Source organism: Monopterus albus, unplaced genomic scaffold, assembly GCF_001952655.1.
Source record: "Monopterus albus unplaced genomic scaffold, M_albus_1.0 scaffold422.1, whole genome shotgun sequence".
Taxonomy (NCBI): domain Eukaryota; kingdom Metazoa; phylum Chordata; class Actinopteri; order Synbranchiformes; family Synbranchidae; genus Monopterus; species Monopterus albus.
The window spans coordinates 158345-171613 of NW_018128302.1; the positions used below are offsets into that span (position 1 = coordinate 158345).

Here is a 13269-nt window from a genome sequence, read left to right on the forward strand (position 1 = left end):
AGTACAGTCTCCGTCCCACCCAGTAATGCAGCCAATGATGACGCTCTCAATGGTGCCCAGGGAGGAGGAACACATGATGGGAAGTGGGGCACTGGCTCTCCTCAGTTTGTGGAGGAAGTAAAAGCATGTTTGATCTTTCTTGGCCAGTGATGTGGTGTTGTTGGTCCAGGAGAGGTCCTCAGAGATGTGCACCCCCAGGAACTTGGTACTGCTCACTCTCTCCACTACAGCAACGTTGATGGTCAGCGGTGGATGCTTTAGAGGTTTTCTCCTGAAGTCCATAATTATCTCTTTAGTCTTCCCCACATTGAGGAAGAGGTTATTGTCCTTACACCACTGTTCCAGTTGGCACAGCATGTTTGATCTTTCTTGGCCAGTGATGTGGTGTTGTTGGTCCAGGAGAGGTCCTCAGAGATGTGCACCCCCAGGAACTTGGTACTGCTCACTCTCTCCACTACAGCAACGTTGATGGTCAGCGGTGGATGCTTTAGAGGTTTTCTCCTGAAGTCCATAATTATCTCTTTAGTCTTCCCCACATTGAGGAAGAGGTTATTGTCCTTACACCACTGTTCCAGTTGGCACACCTCACTCCTGTAGTCAGCCTCATCATTGTTGGTAATGAGGCCACCTACAGTCGTGTCATCTGCAAACGTGACAATGTGGTTGGTGCTGTAGGTTGGCACCCATCGTGGGTTAGCAGTGTGAAGAGCAGTGGGCTGAGCACGCACCCCTGTGGAGCCCCTGTGCTCAGCGTGATGGTCTTGGAGATGTTGCTGCTGACCCGCACATTTTGTGGCCTCCCTGTTAGGAAGTCCAACAACCAGTTGCAGAGAGGGGTTTTGAGTCCCAAGTGTCCAAGTTTTTGTGTAAGCTGCTGGGGAATGATTGTGTTGAATGCTGAACTGAAGTCTAGGAACAGCATTCACATGCAAGAGTTCTTTGAATCTAGGTGGGTGAGGGCTGGATGGAGAACAGCAGTAATGGCATCCTCTGTGGACCTGTTTGACCTGTATGCAAACTGAAATGGGTCATGAGAGGGAAGAAGGATGGACTTGATGTTCTGCATGACCAGCCGCTCAAAGCACTTCATAATAACTGAAGTCAGTGCTATAGGCCGATAGTCACTGTAACTTGTTGGGTTGGGGGTTGGTCTTCTGTGCTGGTGTGTAGTTCTGTGTTTCAAAGCGGCCAAAGAAGTCATTGAGGCTGTGCAGCAGAGAGATATCACTATCACAGCTCCGAGGTGGGGGGTTATAGTCTGTGAGGGTTTGGATGCCCCGCCAGAGACTCTGTGCATCTCTAGTGTCACTGAAGTGTCCAGATACTTTCTTGCTGTATTGGCGCTTTGGCTCCCTGATTCCAGGGGACAGGTTGGTTCTTGCTGTTGCTAGGCCTGCAGTGTCACCGGCCCTAAAGGCTGCATCCCGAGCCCTCAGGAGTCTGTGACCCTCACCTGTCATCCATGACTTCTGGTTGGCATGAACACTGATATTTTTTGCAGTAAGTGCATAAGGATAATCACCTTTATTGGCCAAGTATGTTACACACAAGGAAGCAGCTAGCCCACACAGACCCGCTATACCATCCCTCATTATGGCAAATGTATGCTCACTGGACAACAAAATAGACCACAAACAGCTCCTGAGATCTGCGCGGCATGATGCAAGGGACTGCTGTGTTTTCATCTTCACGGAGACATGACTAAATGACAACATCCAGGACTCCGCTATCCCTGTGATGGTTTACCTCTAAACCAACAGTGTATTAGTGTTTCCCACATGATTAGATTCTTATGTTAACACTTGAGATGTGATGACGCTGATGTTGGGATGATGTCCACACTGTTATTGTCAAGATACTAGGTTACAGTATCCCCAAAACATGTGTAGGTATGTATCTAGGACATCTTACGGGAAATATTGTATTTAAGGAAGATGGATACCTGTTGAAAATATTGTTGGCGGCCTGCAAGAAGGCCATCACAAAAAAATGGAGTAGGCCTAACATACCTACAAGAGAAGAATGGCTTCAAATTGTACACGTAATTTTTGAAATAGAGTTCTTGACGTATAAATTGAGGACTCACAAGGAACAATGTCAAGATAAATGGGAGAAATGGGCAGCTTTCACTGTGCCACTGCGTGTGCGACATGAACTCTCGTGCCTCTAAATCTGCACAGAATCTGAATCTCAGTGATTGGCCAGTCAAGGTTGATCATGCTGAAAACTGGCCATTTGCAATTTCAGCAGATCAATCTGTGCATCTCTACTTTTCCACAGTGGTAACTGCATATTTGACTGACAACTCTTGCAAAAATCTTTGACCATTTGTGTCCTTTTACAAATAATAACAAGCATCTATAAACTTTTACTATTGTAACCCAAACTATAAGTCCCTGCAGCCGAAAGGCTACAACTTTGTTGGTGTACACACAATATAAGTAACCACATAAAGACAGATGAAACTCACTTGTCTGTGCGAATGGCAACACTGTAGTAGGCTCCTGTGGGTGTCCCCGGTCCAGGCCCCCATTTTAACATATGTCTAAAATGGTTTGAGATCAGGATAAGATTGACAGGCGGCGGCAGTGCACTCATAGCTGGAATACAAACAAAGAGACAATTAAATAGAAATGTAAGGATAATATATATTAACATATAATCTATCAAAGTTACATAGCTTTTTGGACATTAACAATGGTCACTCGAAGTATGAAAGTATTCCATGCTAAGCCATGACATGTAATCCAAAGATATGCCACTGAGAATTCCAGCAATTTTACACATCAGAGACTGTTTACAAATTTCAAGAGTGCAATTCATACAATTACTTTAAGGCTGATATGTTTACTGTATGTACATTAATCACACTAATGATTCCTGATACAATGTCAACTAAATACCAGCTTCCCCTTACTTTAAATACACTTTCAGTGAGATTGTGAGCTTTCTGAACATGTAATAATTTAAATAGCAACAATTACCACTTTGACCAAGACTCCCTGGGAGACAAGATAATTTATTTAAATTAGGCCCATGTCACACTCCTCATATCACAGGTTTACTTAAAACAAAATGTCAGTAGTGCCTGATCGAAAAGTGGCAGGGGGGTACCCGCCCCCAATTTCTGTTTAGCCAGTGGCATAGCAGTTTTAGGGCAGACACACCAATACGACATGAAGGCCGTTGCCTCATAGCACCTTTGTCTGGGCCAGTCGGGTTGAAAAAGTGGCACTTGAACAGACTACGTTCTGCTGCAAACCACCAATAAACACCATAAGAAGAAGAAGACTACGTTCTGCGCCTGTGTGACAGAAATAACTCCCCCTACCTGCAGGTGGCATCTGTGTTCACCATTCAGAAAGGGAAAAAAAAGAATAGCTAGACACACAGAAGCAGTAAATAAAGCAGCTGTCGCTCAACACAGCTGCTGTTTATAGCTGCTTCTAATCAAGAATATGTCTGAAGAAATTCCAAGTGGCACTGCCGTTCTCGGCCCTCGGTCTAAAGACCTAAAAGGTTGTGGAAGAAGAAAGAAGGTTGTGGAGGCGAAAAACAAGGAGAAACCACACTAAATGGCTGAAATCATGGATACTGCAGTGACAGGCAGAAGGATTTTTCCCGAACTGTTGTATTCCCGTGCACCGATTTGCTAAGCTGAATAGCCAATTCAGAGTGGTCTCTCTCACTGATGAGGCCCAACCCGCTAAATATCGATTCAAAGTGCTGAACAGACAGAAAAGCCACCAATAAGGACCGACTAGTGACAACGGTGCGGGACACACTGGGAAGACAAGCCCCGATAGATGCTCACCAATGGCCCAAGGGTGGCCGAAGGCCAACCGTAAGCTTGGTGTGTCACAATCCTTATAGGGCAGAGTGGCACGCCAGTCGAGAATGGGCATGTACCACTTGAACAGTAGCATGCCACCTGCCACTTTTGGATCTCAGTGTCACTCCAAAGTACTGCCTCCTCAGAAGAGGCATCTCCAGGTGTAACTGTTTCAGGGTTAGAAGATGTGACATCCATTCACTGTGTACTTACCTGGCAAGACCAGAGGCAGCCATGTGAGCATCCAAATGAAAGCAGTCATGACGGCCACAGCATCTCTGATCCACTTCCTCAAGCAGTCACCACACCTCCCGGGACCCTGCTGCAGCTTTCGCTTTCCATATTAATACTCTGGCGTAACAAAATTGGAGTTGGACGGACTACAGCTTTAACTTGTAGTCACATGTGTTAGTACTATAACACAAAAGTGCCAAATGAATCAAGGTTAACTACATGGTAAATGTCAAGTGGGTATCAAACTTAAGTTACTTTCCAGTGACACAATGTGTTTAAGTTATTTTAACTATAAAGTAACTTGTACTTAAGCTTAAATTAAGTTAAAAGTTAACAGGTTAGGTTAACGTTAACTATATTACAACGTTACTGACAGTGAATGTGTTGCCGAACACCTTCACATGGCTTCTGTATCCTTAGTTAACGTAGTTTAACGTTATTTCCACTGGAAAACACTTGCAGTTAACGCTATCTAACGATACGATGCCCTGTTATAAGTAATGCTAATGTTAGTCGTCTTTTTCTCAAGATGCCCACTCGGCGGAAATGCATTTAATGCTAACCGTTATCGGCGACTGTCAACGCTAGCTTACGCCAGCATGTAGCTAAACTGTAAAGCAATGCTTTGACAATAAGTCAAAAGCTACAAACTGTAACATGTAATAGTATGTCTGACATTATGTTTACCTGTCCCGGGAAGTGTTTCCATATTAATTTCAGCCACAGCTGCTAGTCACTAGACCAAACGTAGTGTGACATACGAAAAATACCCCTATGCTAGCCCTGTTGCCTTCACGGACCTCTAGTAAAGCTGTAACCCCAGCGCGATGTGGCGTTTCGGTCCGGTCGGTCCGTGAAAGCAGCATCCTTGCTATGAAATCACGTGACCTAGTAGAAATAGTCGTGAGGGTGAGGGCCTGCACAGTAGGTGTCTGCTCAGTGTGTGAACCGGTTTCATTTTACTTGTCTGTTCTTCGCAACGCATAGAGGTAAGAACTGTTCTATGAGCAGTGATGGAATAAGTACTCAGATTGTTTAAGATTGACAGGCGGCGGCAGTGCACTCATAGCTGGAATACAAACAAAGAGAGCATCCAAATGAAAGCAGTCATGACGGCCACAGCATCTCTGATCCACTTCCTCAAGCAGTCACCACACCTCCCGGGACCCTGCTGCAGCTTTCGCTTTCCATATTAATACTCTGGCGTAACAAAATTGGAGTTGGACGGACTACAGCTTTAACTTGTAGTCACATGTGTTAGTACTATAACACAAAAGTGCCAAATGAATCAAGGTTAACTACATGGTAAATGTCAAGTGGGTATCAAACTTAAGTTACTTTCCAGTGACACAATGTGTTTAAGTTATTTTAACTATAAAGTAACTTGTACTTAAGCTTAAATTAAGTTAAAAGTTAACAGGTTAGGTTAACGTTAACTATATTACAACGTTACTGACAGTGAATGTGTTGCCGAACACCTTCACATGGCTTCTGTATCCTTAGTTAACGTAGTTTAACGTTATTTCCACTGGAAAACACTTGCAGTTAACGCTATCTAACGATACGATGCCCTGTTATAAGTAATGCTAATGTTAGTCGTCTTTTTCTCAAGATGCCCACTCGGCGGAAATGCATTTAATGCTAACCGTTATCGGCGACTGTCAACGCTAGCTTACGCCAGCATGTAGCTAAACTGTAAAGCAATGCTTTGACAATAAGTCAAAAGCTACAAACTGTAACATGTAATAGTATGTCTGACATTATGTTTACCTGTCCCGGGAAGTGTTTCCATATTAATTTCAGCCACAGCTGCTAGTCACTAGACCAAACGTAGTGTGACATACGAAAAATACCCCTATGCTAGCCCTGTTGCCTTCACGGACCTCTAGTAAAGCTGTAACCCCAGCGCGATGTGGCGTTTCGGTCCGGTCGGTCCGTGAAAGCAGCATCCTTGCTATGAAATCACGTGACCTAGTAGAAATAGTCGTGAGGGTGAGGGCCTGCACAGTAGGTGTCTGCTCAGTGTGTGAACCGGTTTCATTTTACTTGTCTGTTCTTCGCAACGCATAGAGGTAAGAACTGTTCTATGAGCAGTGATGGAATAAGTACTCAGATTGTTTACGCAAGTAAAAGAAACAATACCACAGTGTAAAAATACTTTGCTAGAATCAGAAACATCCTTAATGGCCAAGTACGATGTATGTATGTTTGGCTCGCAGTGTGTTTGGAAGGCAGCAGGAAATAAAAACAATGAAAATAAAAAGTAAAAAGAAATAAAAACAATGAAAAATGTGCTTTCAGATGGGAAACAGAGGATGCGAATTAGCAAGAACTTCTGTAACACAGGTTGAATTAGCAAGAACTTCTGTAACACGGGTGCTTAAATAGTGCAGGCGTATGTCATCACTCAAAAAATGTAGATTAAACCTAGAAAACTGAGCTTAATCATATGTCATCACTCAAAAAATGTTGATTAAACCTAGAAAACTGAGCTTAATCCATAAACAATCTGGTAGCAAGCACAACACGGTGCAGACACAGGAAATAGGAAGTGAGTACGTTTACCCCAAGAACCAGAAACAGCAGTCCTCCAGGAGACAAAGAGTAAATTCCGTTTAACATCTGGATCAAGTCTCACACAGTGCATGATGGGATATCTGCTATTTCAGATGGTGAAGCCGTAAACAGTAAGGGTGTGTCTCTACTATGTAGTAGGCCAAAATGTGTATGTGAGACAAGTTGTATGTCTGAAATCTTAGTGGTAAAATATGTACGAGTAGTACCTGGGTGACTTGCATCTTGGCCAGGTCATCCTCGGAAAAATAGATCTTGATTTCAATGCAACTAAATTTGGCATGTAAATTCACTTTTTTTTTTTGCAGTTTTATTAACATTTACATGTATTTTAGAAATGCAGGAAAAATCTTTATAACAAACAGGAAAATTATAAAATACACTTTTTTTTTTTTTTTTACTGTGTGCCAGTGCAACCTGCACATCTGTACCAATCAATGAGAAGACAAGATTAATAAGCGCCATGGGTTCAAGCAGGACCTGTAGTCAGGACTCAAAGTAAATGCTACTTCATTAATACTGAGGCAACTCAGCTTTTTTTTCAAACCAAAGCATAAAACATTTAGCTTTTCTTCCTTTACTGGCACTCTGCTGGCATATTTGGTCACATGAATATGTATTGATCTCGAAAAACATTTCTTTTTAAAAAACTGAACATGATCTTATGTGATTCAGCCAGATCAAGTGTCCACATGCCTCCTTTCATACCCACTTTCACTGAAGTCTTCATGTGTGGGCTGCATTAATGTCACAGCTGTCTGATCACCTGACTCTGTTTTAGAGTCTGTGTCGCTCAAAGTCAGTTTTGAGACTGTGGGCAGTAGTGGCTCTGGCTCAGACAGTTTCAAAGAGTCCCTGGTATTCTGCTCCTCTTCCTCACCTACAGCCAGTGCACTGAGGGTGACTGAGAATAGATTGACATTGCTGGAGCTGTAACACACCCCCTGCTCCTCTTCTTCCTCCTCAACTGTGACCTGCCCATGGACTCCAGTTTGACCATGCTCAGGCACAAAAGATACAGTTGCTCCTAGAGCTTCAACCCTGTGTTGATTAAGTTCCCTGTGTTTGACCCCAACCTCAAACTCAGAGTCTGGTGCCTCCACCTCAGCTGACAGCCTCTCTGTCACACACCTAGAGTCAGCTGACTTGCTGCCTGACATGTTACCAGAGTGCTGGCAGGAATGTCCACCTGAGGAAAGCTCTGCATCTCTGTCAATGTAGATATTTATCCCTTCCTCTTCCTCATCATCTTCATCCTCCTCCTCCTCGGAGTTGATGTCCCTGGAGGCAGGATCCAATGTTGTGGGACTGTTGATAGAGATTAGGTCTGGGGTTGTTTTCTCTGGTGTCAGGGAGGAACCTTGGCTCAGAGCTGTCTACAGTGGCAAAGGAGACAAAGACAGTGGAGGAATGAGGAAGTATAATAGTTAGGGTAGGGCTATGGTAGGGTAGAACTTTACTGATCCCACAGTGAGGAAATTCCAGTGTTCCAGCAGCAGTAAGGGACAAAAACAACAGAGCAACAAGACACCATAAGAACAGATACCACACACTGATCTTGATAGACAAATTCAGAAAGCACAGAAAGAAAAAAAACACAAAAGTGGACAGAGCTACTGGAACTCGCTGCCGCTCTGTGCGGCGCGTCTTAAAAAACAAGAAAGAAGATGGGGAAGATGACAGTGAGACAGGGCGACTCAAAGATCAAGAATTCCTGTTAAATACAGTATGGTTTCATCCATTCATCACTTTCTCTTTACCCAAATTAAATTATGCTACTGGAAGTGGTCAGAGATGGCAAATCTTCAGTGTGAGGTTTGAGGGCCAAATGAAACTACAGTGCGCTGTCAACATAAAGCTGGCCTTCTCGTTACTAGATCATTTCCTCCTCCTGTGGTATTGTTAGGTGTTTTTAGTCAGATAGAAATTGAATAGATACTTTATGTATTAGAAATGTTTAGTGGAGATAGGATGTCTAGTTAGACTGTTAAATGCTTGGTCATGCTTATGAGTTTCTACAGGGTACATCTGGTCAAGGATAACTAGAGAGAAGAGTTGATGACTGTCAGCAGACAGGATGTTTAATATTATTATTATGACGTGTATAACTGTAGCCTTAGCCATAATATGTTCTTATGTTTAATATCATGACATGTTACTAGAGGTCGTGTGAGAATGTTTTTAGTTACATACACACACACATTGATTTGCTTCATGTTTTGACTATTGCTATGGCCAGCTGCAAGGATGGCACCAGGGACGCGTCACGGTTGACGTTCCTGTGTAGAATAGGGCTAGCCCAAAACAGATATACGGTAATGTACAGGCCTGTTGGGTTCGGGGTCTTTCATCTTACATCTGCCTGCGTGCATGTTGGGGGTGCAAGATACCTGAGCGTGTAATGTTAATTTTTACCTGTGATCATTGAATAAATCAGCACTGTATTGAAGCTACTTGGACTGTCTCGTCTCTCAGAGTTAGCATGGTACAAGAACCGGAAGACTTCAAAACTATCTGACTAAAAATACCTAACAAACTCTTGCAGGAGCTTTATCTCTCTGATCCCAGTGCTGTAAGGCCTACCTGTGATCAGACTTTCAGTAAACTTTCTGTTGATTTTAAACAGTCCTCTCCTGTCTTCACTTCTCGTGCTTCCAACAAAAGAATCTGGTTAATTTCTAACACTACCTTTAAGCTCCATTTAAACTGGGACAGTGCCAAAAACAATAAATTCTGCCAGGTCAGATAAAATCCACCCACAGAACCAGCACCTCTAAAGCATACCATTAAATTTATTAAATCCATTCAAAAATCAAAATGTACAAACAACATAGATATAAATGCTTCTTACAATTAGTGCTCTGGGCAGCGCTGCCTTCAGTTTACAAAGGAATCCGGTGTAGCAGAGGCAAAACAAGAAGGTCATCAAGAAGCCGGTAACTCCAATAAGAAGAGCAGCAACTGCACCTAAAATAAAAGAGTCTGAAGACACACAGTAATAAATCCTTCAGTCTGGAAGTGTTAGTGCCTTAATCTGGATATGTACGTATCTGGACTATGCAACAAAAACTCTGACCAACATATAGGGCTTTATTCTTGTGTAGGTGCAGAGTGAGAAATGCATCTCTACAATGGGAAACTGGCAGTTTCCTGAAGTGCACCAAGCTTATTTCCTCACCTATGTTAGGTATTTTCAGTCAGATAGATATTGGATAGATACTTTATATATTAGAAATGTTTAGTGGAGATAGGATGTCTAGTTAGGCTGTTAAATGCTTAGTCATGCTTATGAGTTTCTACAGGGTACATCTGGTCAAGGATAACTAGAGAGAAGAGTTGATGACTGTCAGCAGACAGGATGTTTAATATTATTATTATGACGTGTATAACTGTAGCCTTACCCATAATACGTTCTTATGTTTAAGTCACGACATGTTACTAGAGGTCGTGTGAGAATGTTTTTAGTTACACACCACTTAATCAACAGACACACACACACATTGATTTGCTTCATGTTTTGACTACTGCTATGGCCAGCTGCAAAGCTGGTAACAGAGACGTCTCGGTTGACGTTTCTGTGTAGTATGGGGCTAGCCCAACCGAGGGGATATAATGTATAGGCCTGGTGGGGTCAGGGGCTTTCATCTTACATCTGCCTGTGTGCATGTTGGAGGTGCAAGACACTTGAGCGTGTAATGTTAATTTTACCTGTGATCCTTTGAATAAATCAGCACTGTTTTGATGTTACTTGGACTGCCTCGTCTCTCAGAGTTAGCATGGTAAGATGGACTGTATCCTACACCTATTATGCTTTGATAACTTGAGGTTCCTACAAATTCTGTCCCTGTGTCTCCATCTAAAAGCACTGGGTAACCACGTTGTGCGTGAGTGAAATGGCTCATCTTTTTAATAACGTTTGGCCAAAGTACCACCTGAAGCAACATGCTGCCAGGTTATGTAGCAACGTGAAGATAGAATAAACACCTGTTTAGATCCCAGTTTGTTGTCAGTAGTTATTTTTCCAATAAAACAGTCAAATCTGATTAAACTTTCAAAAAAATGTAACAAAATGTGCACATTATTATTATACAATATTCATAAATTTACTTTTATTTTACTTAGACCATTACTATAGTAATGTAGTGCAGGTGATATCATACACTTAGAATGTACTGTATGATACTGAATCCTTTCTGATCCAAGTGCAGCAACAACCCCTGGCCATGAAATTGCCAAAACTGCATTGGCACACTCTTGACACAGGCTATGGGCACTTAATTGTGCTTCATGCTGCACCTCTTTATTCACAAAAACAGAGCCCACACACTTCACGTTTCACTTCAGCATCTTAATAACACAACAGCATAAACATCAACTCTGAAAGTACAACTCACCTGTACTAGGTTCCACAATGCTAGTCAAGGTGCATTTCCAAGCAGATGGCTCCATATTTTTGTTCGTACGAGACTCTGTGTGCACCTGTATACAGTACTCCGCACCAGTTTCTAATTCCCCAAGAGTAAAAGTCTTGTTTTTTGTTTTGTAGACCCCCTGCAGGTCAAATAAGGAAAAAAAACTTTGATAAAAATATTTATTTTTATTTAAATGTTATTTTACTAGGAAAACCTAATTCAGATTAAAAATCTCTTTTACAAAAGTGCCCTGGTTAAAATATTACATTTGAGCCACATCTGTGACCTTAACTTTCGATACATTACTCTACGATTTGGTCACAATATTTAATCTAAATTTTGATTTCATTTTGGGCAATTATTTCATCTTTTCAAGTGGTCAGATGTGGCATCTGATGTGACCAAGCCACAAAGTTGTTCAGAGTGCTGAGGTCACAGATGGTACTATCTTTTTCCACTTCAAAGAAAAGGCAAAGCTGCTTTGGAAGTAACAATTATATTCTGTTAATTAAACTTAGATAATGTAATAAACAAGTGGATCCTGGTAGGAAAACTAATTAACAAATGGACATCACCTCATACAGTATGTGTAGTATTCAACTGACAAACAATAAAGTAAACCAGATGTGACTGTAGAGAGAGTACAAGGATACCGCTTCTGTCAAAGTGAGGTGTGAAGTTGGGTAATTTATGATCATAAGCCCTGTCCACTTTTTGCACTTTGCTTCCAAGCCCCCCACCCAGTTTTTCTAGACTTTATTATTTTATAACATGCAGGTGTGTACAATAAAAATAGTAGCACCAGGTTTGGCCAACACCACCACAGGCTAGCGTTATTACATCAAAGCATTTTTTTTAAACTACATCAGGCCAGACCGCCAGCACACAGATATAGGCAGATGTTTTCTGAAGACCCATAGATGTAAAGTGTAATGTTTCTCTGTTAATCAATTTGTGGGGATTAAATATTAGCATCAGAGTCTAGTTTCAAAGATGTTTAGCCCAGATAGTTTTGTTAGATGTAAGGAATAATTTTAGCATAAACAGTATAATTCTATTTTAACTTATGAGAAGGCCTTCTTATGAAAAGGACCTCACTTGGACACTTAACACCACACAGCTGGTCAAGAAGGCCCAACGAGGGCTGTACTTCCTGAGGAGGCTGAGGAGGTTTGGCATGTCGCCTAGGATCCTTTGCAACTTCTACAGCTGCATCATTGGGAGCATCTTGACCAGCTGCATCACTGTCTGGTATGGCAGCACTACTGCTATGGACCGCAAGTGCCTGCAGAGAGTGGTAAAGACTGTGGAGAAGATCACCAGGACTCCACTGCCCTCTCTGCAGAGCATCTACCACTGCAGGGTGTGTAGGAAAGCTGCCTCCATCCTCAAAGATCCCACCCACCCCCAGCATGGACTGTTCGCCTCCCTACCCTCTGGCCGGAGGTTCAGAAGTGTGAAGTGTAGGACCACTAGACCGAAAAACTCTTTCTTTCCCTCTGCCATCAGACTCCTAAAGGAGAAGCTAGTGTTTCTCCCTGACATATAAGGAACATTACCACCAAGTGTCCATGCAAATTCTCCATCATCCAGGTTGTAGTATGCTGAAAAAATGTAGCAGAAGACATCTGGACTTTAGGTAGAAGATGTTTCACCTCTCATCCAAGAGACTTCCTCAGTTCTTTGTAAGAGTTGAGTCTTATAGGTGTCAGTTACTTTATAAGCTTTAGTTACTTTCCATACCTTTAGTTTCTTTTCATACCTTATCTCCTTTACCTTTCATACCTTTATTTTCCTTGCTTATATGCAGTGGGTACGGAAAGTATTCAGACCCCCTTAAATTTTTCACTCTTTGTTATATTGCAGCCATATACTCAAATCATTTAAGTTCATTTTTTTCCTCATTAATGTACACACAGCACCCCATATTGACAGAAAAACACAGAATTTTTGACATTTTTGCAGATTTATTAAAAAAGAAAAACTGAAATATCACATGGTCATAAGTATTCAGACCCTTTGCTCAGTATTTAGTAGAAGCACCCTGTTGAGCTAATACAGCCATGAGTCTTTTTGGGAATGATGCAACAAGTTTTCACACCTGCATTTGGGGATCCTCTGCCATTCCTCCTTGCAGATCCTCTCCAGTGCTGTCAGGTTGGATGGTAAACGTTGGTGGACAGCCATTTTCAGGTCTCTCCAGAGATGCTCAATGGG

At 42.2% G+C, this 13269-nt stretch overlaps 2 protein-coding genes across 14 annotated transcripts in view; both read right to left on the bottom strand.

The window, feature by feature from the left end:
- LOC109951988 (interferon alpha/beta receptor 2-like) overlaps positions 1 to 4975 on the bottom strand; it is a 34885-nt gene extending 29910 nt beyond the window's left edge. Inside the window, exons 1-3 of one of the 4 annotated variants that reach the window (XM_020586794.1) lie at positions 4754 to 4969; positions 4046 to 4183; positions 2471 to 2600 (exon numbers count right to left, since the gene is read on the bottom strand). In XM_020586794.1, coding sequence (XP_020442450.1) covers positions 2471 to 2600; positions 4046 to 4094 — 179 coding nt within the window. In that variant the 5' untranslated portion in view covers positions 4095 to 4183; positions 4754 to 4969. Of the gene's footprint in view, positions 1 to 2470; positions 2601 to 3814; positions 3997 to 4045; positions 4247 to 4753 lie in introns of those variants that run through there. The other 3 variants (XM_020586795.1, XM_020586796.1, XM_020586793.1) reach the window with 3 other exon arrangements.
- Positions 4976 to 7023: 2048 nt separating this feature from the next.
- Positions 7024 to 13269, bottom strand: part of LOC109951990 (uncharacterized) — a 30714-nt gene continuing 24468 nt past the window's right edge. For all 10 annotated transcript variants that reach the window (XM_020586808.1, XM_020586807.1, XM_020586806.1 and 7 more), the window contains 3 exons: positions 11035 to 11191; positions 9492 to 9622; positions 7024 to 8016 (listed from right to left, as the gene is read on the bottom strand). In XM_020586808.1, the coding sequence (XP_020442464.1) occupies positions 7321 to 8016; positions 9492 to 9622; positions 11035 to 11191 (984 nt within the window). In that variant the 3' untranslated portion in view covers positions 7024 to 7320. The remainder of the gene's footprint in view (positions 8017 to 9491; positions 9623 to 11034; positions 11192 to 13269) is intronic.